Genomic DNA, 20,908 nt, shown 5'->3' on the forward strand with positions numbered 1-20,908 from the left:
GACACATTTTTAATAGGGGATAGTGGGAGTGTAAATTGACTTTTAATGGTGAGACAATAGAGCATAGACAAATTATAATTATAGTGAATGGTAGTCTCTATGGACACAGTCACACTGCAGATGTAACGCCCAGTTCAGATTTTTCTTTGTCAAATCCGACCTTTTTATGTGCTCTTGCACATTACAAAAACAAATGCAATGTATATTGGGAATGGAACATATCTGCGATGTGACAGCCATGGCAACAAAGAAATTAATTGAGTGACATGCACAATAGATGACATCACGCGACAGTGATTAGGGAAGTAAATATGGTCGGCGTGTTGGGGCTCATCTTTTTATCATTGAATATCTACAGAGGAGTGATGCAGGATGAGGTAGAAATATTTGGGGGAAACGATGCGAGGCTTTTCGATCCCCTCATGTCATGGCAATGTCTGCTAAAGATGACGTCTTTGCCGAGCGTATTAAAAGTACCGACAGATGTTGCAAACCCAGAAATCTGATACCGATACAGTTTTAATGGTGGCAAACAGTTGCGTTTATTTTTTTGTCGCCAAGAATTTGTTAAAGTTCAAATCTTCCGCATGACATGAAAAACTATTTCAACCATTTTAACAGTTGGCGACCATTCGCAACTTCAATGAACCCTGCTGAAAACTCAACGTCCTCAACCCTTGCAAACTTTTGCCGCTCAGCGTGATCTGGGCTGAAGTGTCAAACCTGTGATTGACAGGTGATCAGTCCCAGGTGTGCCACACCTCTCAGCATAAGTAATGTGGAAAAAGCTCCAGCTGTCGATCCCAAACATTTCCAGGTCAACCTAGAGCCGGTTGCAGCACACCATTGCGGGAAAGTGCGTCCAGCCAGGGGCCGCCAGGTAGTTTATGCTTTCGTCATACTACTTTCTACTAGCCTAATGCTGCGATAAGACAGAATTCAACCTGAGCGTTTCTCGCGGCGATAATGTGCAAGCATGAGGGAAATGACACAGACAGCTTTCGATAGCTGCTGGCACTGAGCAAAAAACGATGGCTAATATTGAGTACGGTAACCTATTTTCAGCTGTTGAACTATGTCAAGATAGCATTTAGCACTAGCCAAAGTAATAAGACAATCATCAGTAGGGCTGCATGATTTTGGAAAAAAAACAACTAATTGCGATTATTCAGACCAATATTTAGACCAATTTGTGTTTTTTGTATTTTCCACATTAAAATGCATTAAAATGCTACTGTTATTCGTTCCTGCATCAACACGCTTTATTTTATACACTAACTTTTTCTTTACACTTGTCTCTCATTTCCTTTTTTTCGCTCATATTCTCTACTGCACTCTTCCTCACGCATGCGCGCACACCCCCCCCCACACACACACAAGCTTTTCACAATGCTCGCAAAACTACGATTGTGAGTCAGTTTTGTTTCTGACACAGAATTTGATCAATATTGTAATACAAATCACTAATGTCACCATTTGATTAAAAGTACAAGGCACTCTCTTCTGCCGATTATATTGCATTGTATTAGTTTTTTGGGGGCTAGAAAAGCAGCATATTCACCAATTCTTGTATCAGACATGCACGATCACAAGTTACAATGTTGTCATTAGTGCTGAAAAGATGCTCTGAGAGGGAGCTTTTTTTTTTCATAAGCTGAATGCTACTGTTAGCGATGTTAGCTTAGCACGTGAATGCCCGCTAGTTGTTGCCCCCCCTTCATCTGTTTATTTCAAATCGCAAAGTGTGTTATTGTCGGACTGCGCTGACTGTAGGCACCGGAACGCAGAGTAACGTGTTAGCCAACAACACTGATTGGCCAGCGCCATGAAGACCCAAGCATCGAGAATTCTGGTTGGCTAATTCATCTGTCACTCAAACGCGAAAGGTTGGGGCAGCGAGAAAAAAACACTACAAAACCTCACTGTCTTGTGATTAGATAATCGCACTAAGGCTGGGCGATATGACCTAAAATCAATATTGCAAGAAATTAAGCAATTTTACCTCAATAACGATAAATGCACAATAATTTTTTTTATTGACCAAGTGGTGCACATTACTTTCAATGAAAAATAAAAGTACAAAAATCATTTGTATAAACATTCCAAATAGCTTGCTTTGCATGACTTGATCAATGTCACAAAGAACGGGAGAAAAGGAGTACCTCTCCCAAAATCTTTTCTGCAAATACATTGCGCCCAGGTGCTGTAATGCCATGTGCAAAGGCCAAGATTTGTGTAAAGGTCTCTTGTAAACCATATAAATAATGCCATGTGTAAAGGAGCTAGTGTGTAAAATGCTAAATAAAATAGGAAAAAAGTCAATGCAAATAAACAATTGTGCATCATCGGGAAAATGTGCCGTCTCGAGTACTCTGGTGCGCAGTCGCCACTTGTCGTTTATGTAATGCACAGTGAGGCTCAAACAGGGATCCATGTTGCGACTCGACCACAAGTCGGATGTGGATGCAAAATGCTTGACATGTCTAAGTTCCCGTCCTGATGTTGTCCATATTGGGAAGTACGGTTTGCGACAGATATTTCCGTACCTCTTGTCGGCTACTTTCAAGAGCCGTTTAAATCCTATGCGCTCCACGGTAACTAGGGGAGCTAAATCTTTAGCCATGTGCTGGGCTATCGCGTCCACCTCTTAGACGTTCTCTCGTATGGTGTCGCCTCCGTTATGGGCTGTTGTCACTGGTCGAACCTTGCTTCTCCCTTTGAATTATTGTTGTATTGCACTGGAGAGGGGAGCTCTGTAATCTCGTTGCACACTTGAGTACAATGACAATAAAGGGATTTCTGATTCTGAACTTTCAGCACAGCATGGTTGTGTTGTGGGTGGTGAAAAAGAAAAGGTTGGACGCGCGGTTTCAGGTGCTTACGACGCACTTCGCAGTTCGTGTTCTTTTGCTCAAACATCGTCTTCATGGAACCCAAAACATTTCCAAACGACAGATGTTGAATTTCTTTTCGGGACAAGCGCAAAAGGAACAACTTCAACTCACGTTACTTCGTCTTCAGCCGTGGCAGCCGCTTCTTGATTTGAATCGCCAGCTACGACCGCATCGTCTGTTTTCTTTTTTTGTTCAGCTGGGTGGAGTCACGTGACTACAGCCTCTGTAGCTGTCTTAAAGGGGCATGAACATAGCCGCAGACAGAAAACACTTTTTTTTTTTTAAACACCAAATTTACTGACATGAGGAAAATGATGTAGGTCATTGTATTAATTTCCGGTAAGTGTAAATTTTCGGTTTATCGCCCAGCCCTAAATCGCACTACACCAAAACTCAATGTCGATTAGATTTCGATTTATCGTGCAGCCCTAATCACCAGTCAATCTATTTACTGGTAATGTTTCCATTTATTTCGACTTCTCTGCGCGAAATAACCTGGTGTAGTCGTAGTGAACAAAACCAAGCGAGACACACGGTGCTATTCGATATTTTGTGTCCGGTCTGAACTAAACTTAATAGTGCTAAATACCTCAAATAAACATACGCTACAATTAAAATAAACTATTCAACATATAAGGCTTCACAAAAGATAATGTGCCTTATGTATGAAACCGTTTCAAAAGAGACCAGTTCACTGACATTGTGCCAAATCATATGGTACTATTGTTCAGTGTAATACAGATTAGTTTATTGCTTGTGTTTGTTAAAAATAAAAATACAGGGTAAGATGACCTTGAAAAACTCATTGCAATATTGAGGAGGGGGGGGGGGGTAATAATTGGGTTATTTTTCAAAATCATTGCTTCCAAGTAGCAATGGCTGTATGAGGCAACAATTTATTGCTACATGCAAATACTTAATATTGTTTGGTCTTACCACAGACAATCAGTGATGGACAAGCAGTAGTCCAGATGATCCTGTTCAGACGTTCACAAGTAAGACATGGACATCTATGGAAATGAAGGCAAACATTAAATTGAATTAGGACAAAAGTTTCTAAACTGGCAGACTTTTAATGTCCCTTGTAAATATAAATGTCCTTTTGTCCATTGACACACATGCAAAAAAAGAGATCCACCTGAAAAGCTGGATGCCATCAATTTAATTTAGACTCATATGAGCAGCAATCAACATGTTTTTCTCATGCTTTTTCATAGCATAATATTTTCAAAGGAGCCCCACAAATAGTTATTAAAGCAAAGTGATCTGAAAAGGTCAGTAAGAGTACATCAGACCATCGGTTGAGCGAAAGGAGGAGCAGGAGCAGGAGCAGGACACACAAGGCCCGGTGCTGTGAGGTAGCCAACGAACGCAGGTCAGTGCTGCTGGCGCAACCAGATAAAGCCTATCTGTCCGTCCCAACACACACGACTTTGTTTACCGCATGGGCTCATGACCCGTAGCTGCGGCTCAGTGCGGCCCGGAGTTCAGAGTCACACAGCTAAGCCCCTTAGAGCCTCAACGGCGCTGCTGTCCCGTGACATGCCACAGTGCATCACAGGCTGCAACATAAGCCAACAAACAGGCCGAACATACTAACTAGTTGTTTGGCGAACTTCAGGAAGATCTGTTGATCGAAACGACTCAATGCACTTTTGCATTGCAACATTGACAGCTCGCATTAGTGTGTCAAGCGGAGGGATTATATCACGAATAATGCATAAAATCCACCATAGAATCATATTGCAAGTTAACAAAACGATTACATTTAGAAAACAAGATCAATGACTGCCACGTAACATTACATGAGACGGGAAAAGAATACTATTTGGAAGATAAACAGGTCATCGCGATGCTTGACTGTGGTTACAGGTTGTGCTGACAGTTCAGCTCAAACGAATTACATAAATGGGGCAACAATGTTAACATTACTGCACATCTTCACACTCGTTGGTTGACGTTCACGTTCAATTTATTTGGAAAGTGACCGTCGAGAGGCACCCGAGAATTAGTCCGTAAAATTGTTCATGCTAACGAGCTAACGCTAACGCCCATCTGGCTAGCCGGATTTTAACAAGACAACCGCAAAGACAAGTTAACGAGCAACATTATGTCATATTGGCCAGCGTTTGTCCTGCTTACACGCTGATGGGGCCAACCAGTAGGCTGCTTAGCCCCAAAGAGCCGCTGGAGCTAATGCAACTGTTTTTGTTGTTGTGAGATGGAGGGCGGACCCCAAAGCCGAGGCCTCCGTCAAAACACACCGCCGAACGACTACAAGCCGGTACACTCACCAGTCAAAAGAGCGACGAGACGCTTCAATGCAACAGAATCATCCAAAACCCGTGCAGTCGATGAGCAGAAAATGAACCCGCGGTGAATAAACGGAAGACATGTCCGAGCGGAGGCTAGCTTGACTGTGCCCCTTTCCAGCACCGAGCCACCGTCGCCATTATCGCAAATTCTCCAAGCCCAACTTTACGTGTTTATGACGTCATCACGCCAAAGCAGTGGCAATGGGCGGGTTTGGGATGGCTCTAGCACCATGCGGTGCAATCATGTAAACACCGGCAATATTCCTCCCGGAGTTTATAAAGATAATGCTGCGTGTTTATTGGCGATGTCAGCGAGAGCGGTTTATGTTTTAAATTTAGATGCAGTTTGCAGTGTTCGGGATGTACTTCATCGGAATAACAACTACCTCTGATAGTTGGTTACAACAATAAAAGACGGCAATAAAACCATTTATATTTAGAGTTTCGTAACTAGTTGAGATTACAACACGTCGAAAAAATAGCTCAAGAAATAAACCAACGAAGCATCGTTTTAGAGCACAGCGACCACTAGGGGGCCACCAAGACCAGCTAACAATAGTTTATTTACATTAAAATAATAATCCATCCATCCATTAACTGAACCGTTTATCCTGACGAGGGTCGTAATAATAATAAAGGTTTTGCACCTTTTCACATAGATTTAATACCTGATTATTCAAATTTAAATTTGTTTTGGGACCACTTTGTTACTGTTTCATTTTCTTATTTGCGTGACAGTTTAATGCATATTTTAATACTCTGTTTTTCATCTAAGTGACTATTTATTCTTGTACTTTATTATTCTTGCTGATGCATTTTTAGGTCTAGATATTCAAGTACCCCACTTAGTGCTTTATCACTTGGTTATGTCCACTCAGTCATTTTTAATTGCGTATTACAACAATTTAAGCGGGAATTCAATACGGAAGCGTATTGCATTCACTTGAGAAAAAAAACAAACTTGTTTTTCTGAGTAATTTTTTTGGGGCCTTTGTTTTTTTTCTTCTCTGTTTTATGGAGTATTTTACGGAGCCCGCCAGGGGACATCGGGGATAATTTTTAAGATTGCGTTATAGAAAGAAATTACTCCGAAAAACTGAAAAAATACTTCATAAAACAGAGAAGAAAAAAATATACAAAGAAAAACAAAGGCCCAAAAATATTACTCAGAAAAACAAGTTTTTTTTTTTTCTCAAGTGAATGTAATGTGCTTCCGTAATTGAACAATGAATGACTGATAATCAGTTTTATTGACAGAAACTGAGTGCCCCAAAATCAATTTTTGCTTTGAGCCATATGGAGGCTGTTCATCACCACGGGTTGGTGGCTAATACTATACAATGTACAGTATGAAAGATGCTGTGTGATGGTGCGCCAATTGAAAAAAATAGAAACGACTAAAAGCCACTTAAACAAGGCCAAAGAGTTTACAAATCACGTGTTTTAATAATAATAAATGAATAAAGCTATCATTCTGGAAGTGGACTGCGTGCCAATTTCAAATTACTGAAGTTGGGCCTTCAGTTGTTTGGTTAACAGAAATAAAAACACGACACATCAATGTCTTAAAACAATTATGTATTGAATGATGGCTTACAACTTCATTTGCAAGAAGGTACGTCATCCACTCTTTTACATTGAATAGCATGGTGTGAGTTCTTGACTCAAGGTTGACTTTCAAGGGAAATTTCAACAAATTTTCAATGTCTTGTCGTTACCATCTTAATATCCCCAGCTGGGTGAAAGAAATTATTAATTTTTTTTCTGGACCAATTATCTATTTTTAGTGACTATTGTCAGTTTAAAAAAACATCTCAAGTAAGTATTGTTTTACAAAAAGCTTTGCTTTTGTAAATAACATGGTTAAAAGCCCAAACGCTCTCTAATCACACCTTATTACAAGGCATTACTCCTCTGAGGATAATGCATGGGGTATGTATATGATATGTCACAAAAAAAAGATTTAAATATTTATAATGACAGCAATGTTAACAGGGTAGCTAAAGGCTCACTGTTACAGTGGATTCATGATGAAATTGTGAGACAAATGTCTCAGCTGCACCATGCATGGACTTCACTATAGTAAAAAGACTGATAAAATGCCGCTGTGCAAGAACAACACGAAAACACAGTCTACCCCCTGACATGTGATCTAAATGAAATATTTGCATGCAAAACAATGAGATTTTCATGAGAATAACAGCCTTGTTAAATACATTATTTCTGCCACTTGCCCATGTTTCACCACAAAAATCCTTCAAAGAGTAATTATACATTATTTTATGCACAACATGACGGTATGAAGACCAACATTTCAGTGGCTCAAAGAAAAACAATGTAGAGGAAACTCTACTGTTTTTGAAAACGCAAGCCATTTGCTTTACACTGGTAGTTTAAATCAACGATCTTTGACACATTGGTGTACAGAATTTAACTGCAACAACTGTTTCCTGAGAAAGTTGCCATCCCCATACTCTTACAACTTCAACAGGTCGGATTATATCAGCGTGATTCCCCTAAAACACGTACTGTATTTGTTTTTCATCATCTCAACCACAGAGGAGAAAAACTGTTTGAGGAAAGACTACCCTGAGAGAATGTTTTCAACATGGGTGAGCTTGTTCAACCAACACTGGCATGGATGAGTTTGGTTTATTAAATCTGTACACTCAATTTAATGAGAATCAGCACATTTTGTTCCAAGAATTTAAGATGTTATTCAGAGTAATTATGTAATATAGTTCTCTACTTAATACAATTCAAAGTCTTCTGATCTATGAAGACATGTGCAAGTGTTTACTACCAACTTCAACAATACAGTCGAGGCAAAGACTTGTGGACACTAAGGATTATGCTGATAATTGACATTTTTCTTGAGTCCTCACAATTATCAAAATCTAAGTGCTGTAAGTAGTTCATACACGAGGTAATGGATACCTAATTATGGTTCAGAGTATAAAATGGAAGTAAAATACATAAAAGAACATTTTGCAAGCATGACAAAAAAAGTGGTCAAATATAACATACGGGGTTTAACTAACCGTGTGCGTCCCAGAATAAAATGAACTATTAGTCCGCCCCCTCAGATTAATGAGGTCATACCGAAATGATCATGCTCTCTGTAGTGTCGTAACATGCGTTAATCACAATGTCAATGCTTTAGAGGTTGAGGTGTTTCATCAAGTATACATTATTATTCTAGCTACAGTACAAGATCCATTTTGAGAAAGTGCACTCAGTCAGGTGTCAGCTGTGAGGAGGATCAACTACAGTAAAAGAAAATAAGATTCTTTCATTTAAAAAAAACAACAACAAAAAACTTGATACTTGTTTGCATGTCAACTGCACAAATGTCAAACAGAGTTGTTCCGCTCCATTTATTCATATAAGCGTGGGTCATGTTCACGTCATGTATGGCATATGTCAGAATAGTAGAGGATTGGTGTCACAAAGGACACATTCCCAGCCTTCACTGCCACGTCATTTTGCACTACTGGAAGGATTTTTCAATCTTAATGCCATCCACGTCTTTAAAATGGGTTGTCTGGATGACTCAATTGAGTTTGGGAAGAGGGGTTTAAAAAAAAAAAAATGTAAAAAATCCACGGCACCAAGATGACTGAGTAACGAGGTTGCTCCAGCACACCGATGTTCTTCTTAGCCAGGAACTGTCGAATGCTGAGACACATTGTCAAGGGAAAGCAATCGCAAGCGGCAAATGCCACATGATGTCGTTGTTGACATGCTGGTTAATCTGGCCCTCAAGTAAAGAGAAAACTCAAGTCGGTATTTTGGGTGAAAAATATATCTTTTGCGACACCAGTCTTGGAAGCCTTCTAAACCCACTCTTATAAGAATTAAGCACATGGTCTTGGCATGGCGTGCGTTTAAACAATTTGAGGTCAACCTTGCCTAGTGTATCTTGGTCAAGTCTAAAAAAGAGGGAAATGTGAAAGAAGAAATCATGTAAACTGTGCTTGCGTGTCGTGTACGACTCGCATCTCAAACTGGCTACCCCAAGCACGAGGGTCCTTAACAATAAATTGGTTTAAGAAAAAAGGGGAAAACAAAATTGACAAGATTAGTCCACTCATTATTTTTGTCACGTCCTTTGTTGTTTTTTGTGAGGTTTTCAACATTTTTCTCTCATTTTCACTCAAGTATAAGCACAGGAGACTAACTACAGAGGATAACAGGGTCAAGTGAGTACCATGCTACATCAGGTTTTGAGAAGGCTATTGCAGACAATTCTACAACATGTACAACCACAATTTATACGTGTGTTACAAATAGTTTAAAACATATCACCAAGGAATTAATTACAAGATGTTGACTAGTTAGAGTCTTAAGGGACTATTTCTCAGTCAGTGAAAGTATTACATGTTACTTGACTTATCAGTCCAGTCTTAAAGACAAACTCTGAAAAATTGCTATTCAAAAGGTAGCAAATTTGGTCAATGTCTCTTTTCAAATAGTTCTAGTGCTTTTAATGGCTTTAAGACAGGGGTCTTTTTAATCTCACCCAGTGGCAATCTACAGGATTTCAGTGTACATCTTTATGACACCATAGCTGCAAGTCTCCATGTCAAGTTCAATAGGTAAAAGGACAGCTTGCTGTCACACATAGCTCAAAGTAGTACGCATTTAAAAAAAAAAAAAAGGAAACAAACACATATTTATAAACTTTTCGCCCCCCACTTTTTAGTTCTTTTGGGGAATTTAGCATGTTTGCTTTGTGTTCCCATTTTAAACAAGTTTTCACTTTGGAAGAAGAGGCCTTTCAGGAGCCGGGCTCCATTCCAAGTCTTCAGTCAGCTCTTATTTGCTATACTGCAGCACACTGAAAAGCTCAACAGCGCAACAAAACAAGTCAGCGCAGACTTAAAACTCCCATTCCAGTGTTTCTTCTCGATTGGCTGCTCTCTCCAACCTGTGGATTATATTATTGAGGTTTGCCATTTTCTCGTTGCGTCTCTGAGTGCTTCTGTTGAGCTTGGGGCTCTGGAAAGGAGGGGGCGCATTGGGGTCCAGGCTGTGATTGGTGCTTGTTGAGGGCGGGTTAGGCAGTGAGGGGGATATTGGAGCCGAGGAAGAGGGCACGGGAGAGACTGACATCATGAGACCTGGTGAGGATGCTGCAGAGGGGGAGTTGAGAGAGACCTCCAAGCTAGTGCGGCAGGCTTCTGACGAGGCCTTGAAGCTGACTGGGTCAATGGGCGACTTTCCAGAGTCTTCCCCCTCATGCCTGGACTGATTCACTCTCTGGGGGGCATCCATAGAGGTGGTGCTACTGTACACGGCAGCCTGACTGTTCATCCCCTCTTCCTGCCCTACGCTCTGGCCAGCCATGAGGGGCTCATGACAGCCAATGGTGGGGTCCTCGTGTTCACTTTTACATTGCACTGCTGTGGAAAAACACTGAGCTCTCCTTTGTCTCATGGAGCCCTCATCCCCCACCTCCCCTGTGTTCTCTCCTTCCACAGCCTCCTGTTTGACATAAGGAAGCGCATCATTGCTGAGAGGACGGCTGGAGTGATTGTGTCCTGAGGGCTGCTGCAGACTCCTCTCCTCTCCGTCTGAATGGGGGCTCCTTGTTAGTGACGGCGAGTAGCTGTGGTGCTCAGCATCAGTGTCGTTGTCCGGCAGACCCTCCATCAGCACCTCACGTCTCATCCTGGACCTGCACAAAACACTACCGTTAGACTTCAAAAATATTTTCCTGTTAAGATCAAAATGTTTGGGGAAAACCATTTTCTAGACCTAAAATTAAAAGTCCAAAATATTCCAAATCCATTTTTTCTTCTTCATTCCTGTATACAGCTGTGTAAAGTTATGACAAGTACATGAAAACAGCAGAGGGAGTTGCATCAAGACTGGCCTGTAGTTGTGAAACCAGTTGATAACAGTGTTGGTTTTGAGGTGGAGCTGGGCAGCAAGCATCTCGATGGTATTCTGAGAGGGGTATGGCTCCAAGAGGTAGACCTTCCTTAGGGCTTCTTTCTCCTCCGCTCCCAGCACCACTCGAGGCTTCTTCACCTGACCGTATGAACACAAGTCCAACGAAGCTAAGGTTGGACTCACACACTCGGAGCGAGTACTGGGTGAGTCACTGTCTGAGCCTGTGCTCAGAAGCCCATATCGTCTCTTCAGGTAAGCTGAAGTGTAAACAGAGAGAGAACATTATTTAAAAAACACACACATCTTAATTGACATGCAGGGAAATAATGCAAAATGTGCAGTAGTTGACCTTTCTTTTCCATCTTTTTCATAGCCCTCAGCTTTTCCACATTGTGAGGATCATTGAGCCACAACTGCATGCGCACAAATGGCTCCCTGCCTTTGAGGCTAAGTTTGTGCCAAGGTTTGGGACGGGACAACAAGTCTGACACGGAGCCTTGAGTCAGACCCAGAATTGTCTCCCCAAAGAGACGTTGGCCTGTTGAGAAACATGCATACTTGATGAGTGCAGTGCTTACTACCTTCCATGAGACGGCGACGAACATTTAATTAATACACACCTAGGTTATTGTCTGTTAACACCTCTTTTACTTTTTTCGTGATGGCGTAGGTGTCCAGCTCTGACGACATAGCTACCAGCTCCTGGATGCCAAGTGGGTTAGCAGGATGATGTAGGGCTATAAGATTGGATGATGATTTCCCTCCCTCGGGCTGGGGAGGGAGCCCCAGGACCAGACTCTCAGGCTGCTGGTTCTCTTTGCTGCTCTCCAGGGAGAGGCTCACTGGTTCAACCAGTGGACTCGGCTGTCCTTCTGCTGGACTCAGGGGTGGCGACGGGGAAGACTGCGTGGTGACCGGGCTTTTATCTGAGGGTGATAAAAAGCAGATTTAAAAATAAGCCTTATTTAGAGATGCCAAATGTTCTGATTTGTCTGTATTTTGTTACAGCCAGTTGCAATATGTTCTGCTCTTATGGATAAGTCAAAAATATTCTGGACAAGGTATCACACGCTGCACATTCACTGCTCATTGACCCTATGGTGGCGAATAAGCCACAGTTCTGACAAGAAAATGTCTGGCTTTGACTGAGTTAATTGTTTCTTGCAGTTTTTAAATTTGACTCTTGGAATCCACAAAATAAATATTCTCAAAATTACATCTTATTTTGTTAATTATTTAAAAATCAACTTAGCTTTTCTAAAGAACATACACTCTCCCGCAAAATGTTTTTGTCCTGATAAATAATAAGATTTATTTTAAAGCAAACTCTCTGCATGCGACCTGTGAATGGCCGGTGACCAATTCAAAGTGGATACAAACTCTCGCCCAAAGTCAGCTAGAATAGGTTCACACACAACTGCAACCCTAGTGAGGATAAGCGGTAAAGAGAATGGAAGGATGCATTAACTTGAATGCAACAAAACAAAACGTTTATTTGATCAAATTAATTCAATGTTGCATCACAAACCTTGAAAGAAAATGTGCTAAAATATAAAGCAAATATACCATAAGTGTTGTTCCAAGTCTTTCTGCTGGCGTGTGCTTGTTTTGGGTAAGACACAAATGTTCCTAACAAATTAACTAAAATGTTCCTGAGAGGCAATTAAAGGGTATCTGTGTTTATTCTAGAAAATTATATCATGTAAGAGGAATTGTTCTAGCGAAACCAATCTTTCTGTACAGACTCACTTTGACTCTGGTGCGGGGCCGGGTTGAGGGTTTGGCCTAGTTGGTCAAGCAACCAGAGCTGCATTCGGATGAACGGTTCCCTGCCTTTCTGAGTCAGCTTGCTCCAGGGTTTGGGGCGTGACAGCATGTCGCTCACACTCCCCTGAGAAAGCCCAAGCACCTGTGCAAGAGACAATTATTTCATATATGACTCAACACACTGTATGAAATAGAAATACTGTGTTCTTAACTAAAAGTGATGCAATTCCATAAACAGCCACTAGAGGAAAGCACAAGACCGTGAATCTGGAACAAGTTCATTCTAATTAGGCCATGAAACTTGGAAGCAGACCAGGAGGAATATGGCAAGCATATTTTTAAAAGCATTATCAAAGATTCCAAATGAGAGCAAAGTAAAACGTCTTGAGAAAGATAGGCTGAACTCAAGAAGCAGTGTTGAGAGAAGATTTTCTTAAGACAGTATTTCCTTTTAATTATCATCCAATTTAATTTGCCACATCTTTAATGAACAACTGAATCACATTTAATTGGCGTTGGGGGGCAGATGACTGAACAAAGTGCCTATTTATTGAAAGCAAAGGGTTTGAAACTAGCAAAAGCACGGAGAAAATGAAAATTTTCATCCTAAATGTGATTAATTTTCTTGGAACGCCACTGGCCCACAAAGTGAAAGTTTTGCATTAGACGAGCATTAGATGAGATCTGGAAAGTAAATCCAAACACTGTGTTAAACGGAATTGCTTGGGCGCAGGTTTAAGATGTACACTTTTAGTGTAGTAGTAGGGCTGTATTTCAGTGATTTGTGATGCTGAGTGATGAGTCTGGCACATGATTTACGATCCGGGACTGGAGAAAAGTCATTTCCCATTGACAGGTCCCAAGAAAATTGTATTTTCACTTTGAAGAATTAACTTTTTTATTTTTTTTTTTGCTTGAAAACAACTTGCAAGGTATTGCTTTGCATCTGTATGACGACACAAAAATAATGTCATACACTTCAGAAAACAATGAAAATGCTCAAAACAATTACAGGTGCTTATTCGTTAGAAAGGTTATTTGAGTATGTAAATCTTCTCCAAGTAAGTCAATTAGACAGCAAGTGAACAATCGAGTAGATTAAAAGTGTAGGAAAATGGTGGAGTTCACCGTTTTGGGATTTATTTATTATTTTTTTCATTTATTTATTTATTTTTTAATGTGAGGGATTTATATTAACTGACCTTTTCACCAAAGATCCTCTGACAGATGCCGTTCTTTGCCAGCTTCTCCTTCACTTGCCTGGTCAACTCAATGGTATCCACCTCTCTGTACATGTACAACTCATACTGCTCTGGAGTCAGTGGTGGCACAGTGGGCTTCAAAGCTCGAGGAATATACGCTGGATAATAAGAAAGGCGGCCGGGACTAGGGCCCGGGGACTCGCCACTGACCGAGGTGTCTGACTCCACCTTCACCTCCATAGGCCGGCCCAACCCGAGCTCTTCTTCAGCAGCAGAGGCCTCTTCGCTGAGACACTCACCGTTCTCCAAACGGGGCCAGGGTCGGGTCAATACCGAGGGACCGGAGGAGGAGGACGACACGGAGGGGGAAATGGAATTAAAGGGCTGGGAGCTTCCTACACCGAGCCCCATTGACCCCCGCTCCTGAGACCAGTGCTGGTCGAAGTACGTGCCAACCTCTCCGATCTCTGATTTTACTTTGCGGATGATATTCTGAACGAAGGCAGCTGGAGAGATAACGCTGAGGGGTGTCTGGGGACTGGTGATGGAATTGGCCATGCAAACAGTGACACAGCACCCCTCCTCTTGTTTAATGGAGACGGGCAAAGGGAGACCTCTGGATCGCTCATGAGGCCCCAGATGCTCCACTTGGGCGCCTGTGCCAACTGTGGAGACTCTTCCACATCCTTCCATATCCATCAAGACCTGTTGTTGGGACTCCATCTCCCTCCTGGCCTGTTGTAGGATGTTCTTAATGGTTTCATCAGAGCTGTTGCCTGCCCCATTGCTGCTTCTACCCAAGGAGGTGATCATGGGTGTCTTGCAGTCCCCTAAAGAAACGAGGCATTCAGACAATGATACATAATACCTCATTAAAATAGATTAACTAATAAGTACTGTATAAAGCATGACTTTTGTTTATTAGCGCCAGACTCACCTCCCCTCTGGGACTGGATCTCCTTCTTGGCCTGCTCCAGGATATTCCTGATGGCGTCGTCTGACCCAGTTTCTGGAGTTCGGATGCGTGGAGTGATGCTCCCTGCCACGGAGGGTAGAAAGAGAGAGAGCAGAAAGGAGGGGTTGAGTGGGATGGTTGATCAGAGAGCAGTTTCAAGGCTTTACTTTTGACTGGTAGATCAATGACTGCCTTTGAGTGTGTGTTGTCTGAGGTTGCCGTATAGGGGAAGCTCAGCTTTCAAAAGCTATGAATCTAGGGAGAAAACAAAGTTGAAAAGCAAGACTGCAAACATGGCACAGGAAGGCGAGAAGAAGTCAATGATGAGGTCCAAGTTCATTTTGAACATACACGCGTCCAGGAAGTAAGCCACCAATTGATGACAGGATTACAGTTTGGCTGTAAAGACTGTGGCTAGTGGCACTCGGGCATAGAGTATATGTGGTTGGAATCCATTGTGCAGTGTTACCCTTTATAGAGTTGAAATGGACACTTCCATATGTGGCACTTGATCCAGAGGATTTCTCCCGTACAATCACCAAAGAGAAGGAATGATAAAAAAAAAAATTAAAAAAAAAGAATAAAAAATTATACTGAATTACAAATATTTCCCATTTTCCATACAGTGGACCCGCATTTTTTTGCAGTAGTCACGGACGGGCCAGCCTAATAGCAGGTGTCTACTATGCTTCAACAAGGGTGTTTGAAACAAGATATTTTACTCGCCCTTCTGGGGCTTTCCCCTTTTTCTCTATACCCTTTCGCGCTGTTTATTGTTGTAGTTGTAGGTATGACTGAAAATGGTTGTTTTCTTCAGCGAGTCATCACTGCGATTGACTTGCCACTTTTCACATGAAGTCAGGGGGAGCCAATGCAGTGCTCAACGACACTGGTCGGCAGCAGGGAACGAATGAGTTGTCTATAAGGGACGGTCATACGATGCATTTTCAAATGTCTCACCCAAATGAGCAAACCATTGAGGACTATAAGGACATTGGGCAGTGAGTCCCAACCTACAGTACCTTACGTATGTTGTTGAGCCGAGAGCAGAAAAAGCTTCAAGGCACACCACTAAAAAAAATCTTACAAAAAGTAGGAATATTGGAATCATGTAGAGCTGTCTCTATTTACACACTAACATACTCAGTCTGGAATAGTGTCCCGTGTAATTGAGCAAAAATCTTGCCCAAAAATATATTGTAATGAATTTTTGGAAATTATGTGGAATTGGTTACTTTTTTTGCGGCAACCCGATGACACTAGTGGTCCACGGCAACAAGGTTGGGAATTACTACAAAGGTTACGTAATGATCCTTTGAACGAAAATAGGACAAGTGTTTTGTTCCAAATATTAGATGAGATTCAGCACAAGATGTGACCCAATGTTGCCCTTGTCACAAGTACAAATTGTTCAATTGTACAGGAGTGATGTAATCAATATTAAGTACCCAACTTACCACGTTTTCCCGTGAGCGCACTTACTGAAAATGATTGTGACGAGTGTCATGAATACTCGGGAGCAGCATGCACTTTCATACATTGCTGTTAAATGTATTCTATTAATTAATTAAAGGTAAAATTCTACAAAGTTTACATATTATTTAGACTGAACATACACTATATATAAATTGTAAATTTTAATGATTTATGATAGTTACATTAATCAAGTTGCGCTCCACATCTCTCAGGAGCCCTAACGGGATGCTATAGTCGGGTCTTGAATAGCAAAAAAACATGTGTAATTGACGCCCACTGAAACGCACTCGGAAAGAAAATCTTGATAAAAAAAAAAAAAAAGAAAGAGAAAAACGCTGACAATGGATGGTTGTTCCCATCTGAATGATGTGTTTCTGTTCAATGTGTCGTCCTGTCTTCCACTCACCTCTTTGACGGACCTGGATGGTCCGAAGTGCCAGGATGTTCTGCTCATCAGAAAGGAACTGCTTCATTTTAATGAAGGGCTCTTTGCCTTTCACAGTCAACTTCCTCCAAGGTTTGGGCCTGGCCAGGATCTCACTGACTGAGCCTTGGGAGAGGCCAAGCACATAGTGGCCAAACACACGTTGGCCAATGTTATGTTTCAGCAGCTGCTCCTTCACCTGGAATGCAATCTCGGCTGTGTCGACTTGGTCATCATCCCCTGCAGTCGAGCCACCACTTTCAGACTGGTCACTGGGCAAGCCGGTGTCACTGCTACCGGACCCTTGAGTGGCTGACATGAGGGCGACCTTGGCTGCGTAGAGTGCAGTGGGAAAAGCCATATGCCCCTCCTTTTTAAAATGTGGGGAGAGAAGATGCTTGTGCAGGAGGTGGTCCCCTGATAGTCGGTCACCAGAACACGGCGACAGAGAGAAGGGACGGGGGAGCTCATGGCTGGATGACGAGCCATCTAGTGTGGGAGGACCAGGACTGGGGGAGGCGTGACCACCATCTACTTGAGAAGATGATGAATCGGAGCCGGGTGGCCTGCCGGTCTCGCGGCCTCCATCCTCGGACTGGTCATCATCTACAGATAAACAATGGCATGTTCTGCAGTCGTATGTACATCTTATCACAATAATTGAACACAAGTTTTGAAAAAGCATCTACTTGATCTGCAAGCAATTATGTAACTATGTATTTTTGTGTGATAGAACAACTCACTAAGTCATTTTTTTTAACAAATTTGTTTGTGACCTTATAGCTAAGAACACATTTTACAACATAGAGAACTTTGACATTGTTGACTGTAGGCATCAGTCAAACCCACAAATCATTATTGGGTTTGACTTAGTGAATAGGTTGTTGCATTCTCTGGAATTCTGACCTTGAGTGAATTTTAACGTTGTTCAACATCGGCTCTTAATTATGTTTTAATATTTATAGTTCCGTGCAGTATTTTGTAGTTATTGTAATTATGATCTTTGGGAATTGACAAGATGTTAAAAAAAAAATAATAAAAATGTGTCTCAAAATCCACTCAGTGATAGTGTAGAAACCATAGAATAAATTACTTGTTTTTTTCTCATCTTTTTTCTAGATTTCTTTCATTTTGCAGGTGACAAATGTTTAGTTTGGGTTGGCCAGTGCTCTACTCTATTGTGCACCGAGCTATGAAAATCCATATTTTAACCGAAAAATGAGTCACTTTTACCAGTGCTGTGCAATAGTCTGGCCTTTTCCATCAGGTATTTGTGAGACGGAAGAAATGCATCTTTATCCAGCAGGAGTGCCTCTGTGGCCTTTGCAGAATCCTGTACACACAAAGACATTGAGGAAAATTACACAAAATCGCTTCCAGTGATTGTTTGACATTATTTTAAGACAGCTCTTTGGTAAGGCTGAGTGTAACATGTAAAGGAACACATACTTGGGATGAGCTGCCATTTGCAGAGGCCAGCTTCATTACCTTTAAGATACTATGGACAGAGACCCAAAAAAACAAAACACAAAAATGTATATTATTTATCTTCATTCCCATAAGCAATGTTGTACATTTGCTCCACAACAAATTGTCACCTGAGTTCAGTTTTAATCTCTTCATAATCCATTTGGGATTTCAGTTTAGTTTCTAATCTCTGAAATGAAAAAAAGAAAAACTTTTATTACTTTTAATGCAAGTAAGTAATCAGAGGTCCAATCACTTAACACTCACTTCAATAGCTTCTGTCTTGTAGGCCAACTGTCGTTCAAGCTCAATGATTTGATTTGCTGAGTTCTCTTGAACCTCCTGCAGGGTGAACTGAAGCTGCTGAATATTCTCAAGAAGACGGATGATTTCACGGTCTTTCGCAAGCAGAGTGGCCTCTAGTTTTGAGGGCAATGCTTCGGCCCTCTCATTGTTCTCCTGCCAATTTGAAGGGACATGGGAAAAAGAGAAGACCGATGGATAGGCAAGAGTGAGGCATTGGAAATCATGGAAATGTCGGCTGAGTTAAGTGGAATTGGACCAGGTCCACCTACGGTGCATCTGGAAAGAATTCACAGCGCTGCACTTTTTTCCCCACAGTTTATTGTTACAGTATGTCATGTCATTATCCACACCGCTTATCCTGTACAGGGTCGCGGGAGGGTGCTGGAGCCTATCCCAGCTGACTACGGGCGAAAGGCGCACTACACCCTGAACTGGTCGCCAGCCAGTCACAGGGCAGACGTAGAGTGATGAACTGAACCCACGCTGCCTGCACACAACTCGGGCGAGTGCACCACTACACCATCAGTGACTTTGTTACAGTATAACAACTTAATTTATGAATTGATTTTTTTTTTTTTCAAATTCAAATCCAAATTTAACACACAACACAACAAAATGACATTTTTAAAAATACATTTATTTACATTATTTATTTTATTATTATATATTATTTATTTTATTTCTTGATTTTTTTTAAATAAAAAAATAAATCACACAAGTATTCACAGCCTTTGCAGCAACCAAAAATTGAAATCAGGTGCACCTGTTTCGAATAATCATCTTATAAATGTTTTGTTTGTTGTTTAATTGTAGTTCACCTGTGGCAAATTCACTTGATTGGTCATGATATGGAAATGCACATCTGTCTACACCTGCGCCTGTCTACAGTACCGTTAAGAAGTGATTGCTCTCATCCTCATTTCAGCTTTTTTTTTTTTTTTTGCATGTTTATCACATATTTTCAGATCAAACACATTTGTATATTCAAAAAGACATCCATCCATCATCTGATTCGCTTCTAACCATGAGTGCCGCAGGGGTGTTGGTGGCTATCCCAGCTGGGCAGGGTACACCCTGAACTGTTGTCAGCCAACACGTAGACGAACAACCATCCGCGCTCACTCTCACACCAAGGGGCAATTTAGGGTGTCCAATCAACCTACCATGCATGTTTTTGGAATATGGGAGGAAGAGAACTCTCAGAAAGACTCTCAGACCATGAGATAAAACGTTATACGATCTAATCAGACAAATATTGAACTCACATAAATGCCAGACATGTTTGTAAGAACCCATGCGCCACTCAACACCTTGCAAATACCATCCTTACAGTGACGTATGGTGGTGGCAGCATTACATCGGAGAGCTGGGAAACCAGTCAGGATTGAAGGAATTGTCAATGCAATAATGTAAAGAAGGGTTCTGGGTGAAATTCCGCTGCAGAGCACTCTTGACCTTAGACCGTGGCAACGGAATATTTTTGAGCAGTGCAAAGACAGGCAAAATATCAGGATGATTCTGTGTGTGTTCTTGAGAGGCCAAGCCAGAGCCCAGATTCCAACAAAACATTTCTGGGAAGATTTGAAAATAGTTTTCATGTTGTGTGTAGAATTTTGAGGATAAAATTATTGAATTCCATTGTGCAAAGAGGCATAAAAAATGTGAATACTTTCCAGATGCAGTGTATGTTAGCAGAAGTGAACATGTGAACCTGAGGTGCAGGTATATTGGGGAGCAATGTTCCCTCTAAGCTGCGCGCACGAGCAATTGCGCACTGCTTTCACCCTCTCAGTGCACATGGCTGGCGCGTGGCACGCACACACGTTACATTCTTATAATTTCAGTCGCGCAACTGAGGACGCACCCTCAGTTGTTCTACTATAGTATGAAGCACACACATAGACTCACGCTCATCACGGACGTGCCACTGCAGCCGATACAAAGACAGCTCTATTCAGGAATTCCAAATGAGGCTGTTTTGCGTGTTTCAGGAATTGTTCATAGAATTGTTTTGTGATTTATTAGATCGGAGCAGATAACATGGGATCAGAAATTAGAGGGAACATTGCTGGGGAGTAAGGACAACATAATGATTTGGTGTTTTCTCAACAAAACTATGAAAACTCATTATGTGTTGACTTGGGACATACACAAATCAGCAATAATTCAAATTGGGATTTGATTGGGTGTGGAAAAGCGATCAG

General features: G+C 41.5%; 2 protein-coding genes across 5 annotated transcripts in view; both read right to left on the reverse strand.

Annotated features, from left to right (window-relative positions):
* The window catches only part of mtmr3 (myotubularin related protein 3), a 32,925-nt gene extending 27,722 nt beyond the window's left edge, over window positions 1-5,203 (reverse strand). For both annotated transcript variants that reach the window (XM_088302070.1, XM_088302062.1), the window contains exons 1-2: window positions 5,189-5,203; window positions 3,831-3,904 (exon numbers count right to left, since the gene is read on the reverse strand). The gene's annotated coding sequence lies outside the window, so the exon portion shown is untranslated. The remainder of the gene's footprint in view (window positions 1-3,830; window positions 3,905-5,188) is intronic.
* Window positions 5,204-6,770: 1,567 nt separating this feature from the next.
* cux2b (cut-like homeobox 2b) overlaps window positions 6,771-20,908 on the reverse strand; it is a 100,501-nt gene continuing 86,363 nt past the window's right edge. For all 3 annotated transcript variants that reach the window (XM_088302032.1, XM_088302049.1, XM_088302041.1), the window contains exons 11-22: window positions 18,666-18,857; window positions 18,530-18,588; window positions 18,381-18,429; window positions 18,165-18,264; window positions 16,914-17,537; window positions 15,014-15,115; window positions 14,077-14,906; window positions 12,857-13,016; window positions 11,728-12,033; window positions 11,457-11,645; window positions 11,088-11,364; window positions 6,771-10,889 (exon numbers count right to left, since the gene is read on the reverse strand). In XM_088302032.1, the coding sequence (XP_088158158.1) occupies window positions 10,091-10,889; window positions 11,088-11,364; window positions 11,457-11,645; window positions 11,728-12,033; window positions 12,857-13,016; window positions 14,077-14,906; window positions 15,014-15,115; window positions 16,914-17,537; window positions 18,165-18,264; window positions 18,381-18,429; window positions 18,530-18,588; window positions 18,666-18,857 (3,687 nt within the window). In that variant the 3' untranslated portion in view covers window positions 6,771-10,090. The remainder of the gene's footprint in view (window positions 10,890-11,087; window positions 11,365-11,456; window positions 11,646-11,727; window positions 12,034-12,856; window positions 13,017-14,076; window positions 14,907-15,013; window positions 15,116-16,913; window positions 17,538-18,164; window positions 18,265-18,380; window positions 18,430-18,529; window positions 18,589-18,665; window positions 18,858-20,908) is intronic.

Source organism: Idiotropiscis lumnitzeri, chromosome 1 (genome assembly GCF_059441095.1).
Source record: "Idiotropiscis lumnitzeri isolate Australia: NSW breed Sydney's pygmy pipehorse chromosome 1, RoL_Ilum_1.0, whole genome shotgun sequence".
NCBI classification, from domain to species: Eukaryota; Metazoa; Chordata; class Actinopteri; order Syngnathiformes; family Syngnathidae; genus Idiotropiscis; species Idiotropiscis lumnitzeri.